Genomic DNA, 6,538 nt, shown 5'->3' with positions numbered 1-6,538 from the left:
TTTGATCTTTTTTACTTCAAAATCAAATTCTTGTAAAAGCAATATCCACCTAATCAACTAAGGTTTTGCCTCTTTCTTTACCATGAGATATCTAAGAGTGGCGTGGTATATGTGTACAAAAACTTTCGTGCCCAACAAATAGGTCCAAAATTTTTCAAAAGCATACACCACCACTAGCAACTCTTGCTCCATAAAAGTATAGTTACGTTAGGCATCATTCAATGACTTGATCAGGCCCAATACCACACCTAGAGCAACACCACTCGTATCACACATTAGTTCAAAGGCCAATGACCAATCCAGAGATACTATGATAGGAGCCGACACAAGGAGTTCCTTGATTATTAAAGCCTTTAGACAATCACCATCAAATTTAAACTTCACCTCCTTTTCAAGGAGTTTGCACAAAGGATGAGCAATATTCAAGAAATCCTTAATGAAATGCCTATAAAACCCAGCGTGACCAAGGAAACTTCTAACACCCTTTATGGAGATAGGTGGAGGCAACTTAGCAATCACTTCAACTTTTTCTTGATCAACTTGGATGTCTTTTACCAAAATTTTATGCGCTAGTACAATGCCTTTATTAACCATAAAGCGGCATTTTTCCAATTCAAAATGAGATTATTCTCCACACACCGTTTGAGGACTTTACCTAGATGACCAATGCAAGAATCGAAAGAATCCCCAACTACGAAGAAGTCATCCATAAAAACCTCCATGGTATCCTCTACCATGTCCAAAAATATGGACAACATACATTGTTGGAATGTAGCTAGTGCATTGCATAGGCTGAAAGGCATACATTAAAAGCAAAGGTTTCATAGGACAAGTGAATGTGGTCTTTTCTTAATCTTTTGGTGCGATGTAAATTTGATTGTACCCAAGTATACATCAAGGAAGAAATACCCACGACTGGCTAGTCTATCCAATATTTGATCCATAAAAGGCATGGGAAAATGATCTTTTTCGGTCTATGAATTCAATTTACAATAATCCATATATACCCTCCAACCCGTGACTGGGTGGATGGGCAAAAAATCATTATTCTCATTCGAGACCACCATCATGCCACCCTTAATAGGAACGCATTACACCGGACTCACCCATGTACTATTAGAAATTGGGTGGATAACACCTACATCAAGCCATTTGATAATTTCTTTCTTTACTGCCTCTTGCATTGATGGATTGAGTCTTATTTTATAATCCATACTAGGACATGATAAACCTCTTATTTAATTTTATGAGAGTATATTCCAAGAGCAATGCCTATGATGTCTGCTATGGTCCGCCCAAAAGTATGGATAAACTTTTTCATAGTATATTTCAAGGCATCCACTTAACAAGGCTCAATATCACCTACAACAATAATTGGCAACATATTGTTCTCACCCAAAAAACATACTAGAGATGGAAAGGCAATGGCTTAAGTTCAAGTTGTGGCAATTCAATAATAGACAATTTGGTTGGCGGGCTCTCGCAATTTTTCAAATCAAGATCCAATTCGACCGGGTTCTTGGTATTGAGCCAAGACCTGTTAACGAAGCAACCACCTCACCATATTCTTCAATCTCCTAACTCCCCAAGTTCCACAATACACCCACCAAGGGGTCATCTATAAGATCTACTTCTATGGTGTTAGTTACCTCATCATCTATCACATCAATCACTGAAACAATTTGTAACTCCATAGGTTGCTTCATAAACTTACACACATTGAAGAAGACCTCTTTATTGTTCACCCAAAATTTTATTTCACCACATTCAACATCAACTAAGGCCCTTTTGGTAGCCAAGAATAGCCTACAAAAATTATTGAGACCTCATGATTGATCTTACAATCAAGATAACAAAAAAGTGGCTGGAAAGATAAACTGGTCAACTCTCACCAAAACATCATACAACACACCCACGGGCTTTTTGATCGAACAATCAGTCATTAAAAGCCTCATAGTGGTAGACTTAGGAGCACCCAAGCCTAACTTCCAAAACGCGCCAAATGGCATCAAATTAATACTTGCCCCAAGATTACACAATACTTTTTTGAATTTATACAACCCGATAGTGCAAAGAATAGTGAACGCACTCGGGTCTTCTTTCTTTGACACCATTGTGATAGACATTATGGCACTATAATTATGACCTACCTCAATAGTTTTAAAATCCATGACTCATCTCTTTGTTATCAAGTCCTTCATAAATTTAGCATACCTGGGCATCTCTTGTAAAGCTTCTAACAAAGGAATATTCATCGATAGGTTGCTAAATTTTGTAAGAAACTTCTTAAACATGGTATCATCTTCTTTCTTCTTAAAATTTTATGGAAATAGGAAAGGAATTTTGATTTGTGACAATGGAATAATTGGAGTTTCATCTAATTTTAGAGCATCACCATTAACCATTTTAGGAGCCTCCTCACTTTCAGCCTCTTCTTCAACTACCTTTGACTTTTCACCAATTGGTTTATTAGGATTTGAAACATTATCAATCAAATCCACTAGCCACTTTCTCTTTGCCTTTGCATGTTCAACACTTGACTTTTTATTGGGGCCTTTATCAAGTTCAAAAACATCCTTACCAAGAGTTCAACCAATCCTAGTGACAATAGCCATGATGTGATCATCATTTTTAGGATTGACAATCGTGTCACTAAGCAATTCACCTTTTGTATTGTATTAAGTTGTGCCAAAATTTGGCCCAATTGAGTTTCAGGTTGCTTGATAAAGGTAGAATATGAGATATCACCATTTGATTGAGTTGTGATAATTCACCTTCCATCTCTCTTACCATCTTATCAGTCCTCTCAACACCCATTAAGATTCAAGCAAGAACATCTTTTATTTTTGAACTTTTTTGTGTCAACGGAGCTTAATTCTTTACCCTTAGACCTATCATGTGGAGGTACGTATCGGTCATAGTCTTTGTCCTTATCTCTCCAATCTCAATCTCTATCATGATCTCTATCACGCCAATCTCTATCATGATCCCTTTTCTTCAACCTTGACTACCACCTTTTCTTTGATAGGTAGGCCTGAAACCCTCCGATTGGTTTGCCAAAAACTGAATTTCTTTATCAAGAGACTCTGTTTCCTCATCATCATATGCTTTAACACTCTTAGAAGCAACGACATTGATCGCCTTGAGAGGAGCTCCCATTACATGCTTGGTAAGAACATCAAGTTAAGTCATCACTTTAGCCATATTTGCATCTCTTTCCTTATCATTTTTCCTTTGATCTCGGCTCACAAAAGATGTGGAGGGAGCCCCTGCAACCACCTCGGTATACTTATATGCCAACCTCTACTTTTCTTGGTCACGTGATTTAGCAAAGTTGAGGAAACACCATAGGATAATTTGACAATGGAACCACCGACCGCATTATCGGCTACCGTCTGGTTCAATTGATCTAATGCCCTATAGAAAAATTAAAGAAGCATTTTATCCGAAACGTCATGATTTGGGCATTGCATTAATTTTTATTAAATCGTTGTCACGCCTCATATAATGGTTCACCATTAAGTTGGCAAAAGTTGGTGATTTCATCCCTTAGTTGCAACATCCAAGAATGAGGAAAGTACATCTCTAAGAATGCTTCTCTGAGCTCAACCCATGAGGTGATAGATCCCATGGGCAAAAACCACAACCATAAGACCGCTTCCCTCATCAAAGAGAATGGAAAAAATGCAACTTAATTGATTCTTGATATATGTGGGCTATGTCAAATGGAGAACACACATCAATAAAATTCTTCAAGTATAAATTAGCATCCTCGTGTGATTGATCTCCAAATTACCCTTTCATTTAAAATAAATAAAGCATCACGCTAGTAACGTGAAATGCTTTATTTTCTTCCGCTGGTGGAATAGAATAGCACTAGCTTAGTCTATATCTATGAGGTGATCTTGGCCCTAAAGAAACCCATTAATAGAGTCGGCATTACTATTGTGTTGGCTCATAGTATCATGTGCACTATTATGCCCACCTAATAAAGAACAAAAACAACAAACAATGTAAACTAAAACACTACGGATAACCCAAAGTGACTAAAATACTACAAGAGTGAAAACTATGTTTCACTCTCCAGCAATGACAGTCATTTTTTATAACACTCAAGCTATACTCTTAAGTGGGTGTAAGCAATCGTTGTCAATATAATAACCCAACATAGGTTGGGGTCGAATCCACAAGGAGTGATCACAAAGAATTCAAAGCTCAAGAGTATTGAGAGTCAACTAAGGGTTGACCCGTAATGTGCATAATACAACATAAATGTAAAATGGGGGATTTGATTTGAATGTGTTTAAAGTATCAATTTCTTTATTTTATAATACTATCTTGAGATTGAAAATGCTAAGAGTGTAATCAATGGGAAATAGACCTTGGGGTTTTGCAAATCTAGGTGTGAGTTAATATATGAGTAGTTGAAAATCTATTCTAATTTAGTTAGGAATCATGGGTAGGCTAGATTTAGAGGTCTTGATGTTAATCTTTCAATAAAACACCAAATTTCACAAATGGGTTCTTTCGAACACCTCATAAGTGTAACAATTTTAACAATTTATTGCCTCAATTAACATCATTAAGTCTAAGAGTTGTCATTAAATGAAACACTTTAAGTTATTGGTTGCATTTACTCCTCACCCATATCCTCTCTTTTAAAGATGATATGGGTTCAAGGGTAATTAGGGTTTGCAACTCCTAATTTTTAATCAACTCGTGAAATAAATACAACACCCATCACAACTAGCTAATTAGTGGAATAAATAAGTAACACCCGCATACTAGTCACAACCTATTCAAGCATAACCCCAAGATTTAGAATTAGATACTCATAAAGAAGGGAAGTAGAAATATACCAAAATTTTCATTAAATTACTCCATGAAAACTAAGGGAAATGTACTTTCATGATTTGAGTTTCAGCAAATATTAAATGGAAATTATTAATTCCTTACTTTAGTGTCACTCTAAGAATATTTTTATCTCAAAAGTAGTGCCAAAGCAGTTAAGATGAAAACTAGTTGTCAGAAATGTTAGGTCTTGTGCCTTTTATGTATTGGGATTGAGCCACATGACATTCTATCATTATCCCTGAGAATCTGCCTGATGATCGCGTTCATAATTTTTTTTGTCGCGATCGTTACTGCTGCTTCTGTCGTACCAGTCGCGTACACTATTTATCCTCTCACGATCGCGACATCTCTGAATTCCCTGACCTATCATAGACGCAACTCAGCAAGTCGCGTATGCGACTTCTCAGTCTATTTTGACCAGTCGCGATTGCGACTTCTAAAATCGCGAAAGGGATATCTGAGGGTTTTTTCTGAGACACCTCTTCAGGCTTCGTCTTGCTCAGCTCTTTTTCTCCTTTATAGCTTTGACTTAACTCCTTTTTCACTAGATTTTCCTGAAAAGCGATAAATACCCTAAATTAGTGCTCATAAGGAAATTAGCCTCATATCATCAATTTAACCACAATAATGTGTAAGAAATGGGATATAAATGAGTGACGAAATTGCCACTCGTCAATGATCTTAGGTAGAACAGCTTGGATCACACAATGTTCTTTTTTTGCATTATCTTTTTCTCGTTCTTCTTATTTTTTCTTTTCTTTTCCATATCATCTTCACTTCCCTTCAGGTTCTCAGCCTCGAATCTCATGTTGTAGTTACCATTGCTATTATTTGGTCTTTCTAGGTCACTATTTCCATTAGCTTGCTTTGGCTTAGTGTCATTACTTCTATCATTTTCCTGTCCAAAATTAGTTTCATATTTTTCCTTTTCAGAACCAAAACTTGAGCTTTTGGCTTCATTGTTCTTGGTATTATCTTCTTCTTCGGCCAAAGCTTTCTTTTTTTCAAGAACTCTACAATTTTGAGTATTGTGTCCCAATTTCTTACATTCTCTGCAATATTTTGGAATACCCTCATAATTAATTTTTTGGGTATAAACTCCTAAAGTGAAATCTTCATAATCAATACCAACCCATACACTATCCGGATGTGTTTTAAGTAAGTCGACCTCGACTCTAATTTTCTCTATACTTGGTCGTGTTCCACCAATAGTGGTTGCATCTAGTGCTAAGGATGTACCAACTGAGATCGAAATTTGCTTAATATAATGCCAGTTATTAATGTGAAATGGCAAACCTGGGAACAGAGCCCAACCTGGAGTAACCGGGAGATCCTCCTTGGGTTTGAAATCGGGGGACCTTTTTTGTAACCACATCTGTATCCCCTCAATTTCAATCACCCTTTTAAATCAAACATTCTGATAGTATTCATCATTCACTAGATCAATGAATATGTTATAGTTTTCGTATACACCTATTTTAACTGATCCTTTAATCGTGATCAATTCCTTGAACCTCGAACTAATTTTATTAATTTGGGGTCTTGACTTGAGGAATCGATCCACTGGAGTATACTTACAGTCTTCTGTCATTACTCCATAGTAATCCTTATCTTTAAAGATGACGACAGGCATTCCATTATGAGTGATATGTCAAGCAAGAACTTTTTCCTTTCCTGTCTATTA

At 36.5% G+C, this 6,538-nt stretch overlaps 1 protein-coding gene across 1 annotated transcript; it reads right to left on the bottom strand.

Moving 5' to 3' along the window:
- Positions 1–5,186: 5,186 nt before the first annotated feature.
- Positions 5,187–6,229, bottom strand: LOC107865154 (GATOR complex protein WDR24-like). Its single transcript, XM_016711490.1, has 2 exons — positions 5,561–6,229; positions 5,187–5,408 (listed from the first exon to the last, which is right to left on the bottom strand). The coding sequence occupies exons 1-2, from the start codon at positions 6,227–6,229 to the stop codon at positions 5,187–5,189; spliced, it is 891 nt and encodes a 296-aa protein (XP_016566976.1).
- Between the last annotated feature and the right edge of the window lie 309 nt (positions 6,230–6,538).

Source organism: Capsicum annuum, chromosome 3 (assembly GCF_002878395.1).
Source record: "Capsicum annuum cultivar UCD-10X-F1 chromosome 3, UCD10Xv1.1, whole genome shotgun sequence".
Taxonomy (NCBI): Eukaryota; Viridiplantae; Streptophyta; class Magnoliopsida; order Solanales; family Solanaceae; genus Capsicum; species Capsicum annuum.
This window is presented reverse-complemented; position numbering and strand designations above follow the sequence as displayed.

Excerpts from the sequence above, each read along its gene's own strand:
- LOC107865154 (XM_016711490.1), bottom strand. The coding sequence starts at position 6,229 with ATGTGGTTACAAAAAAGGTCCCCCGATTTCAAACCCAAGGAGGATCTC. Across the intron at positions 5,409-5,560 it reads TAATGCAAAAAAAGAACATT|GAAAATCTAGTGAAAAAGGA; the intron begins GTGTGATCCAAG and ends ATCGCTTTTCAG.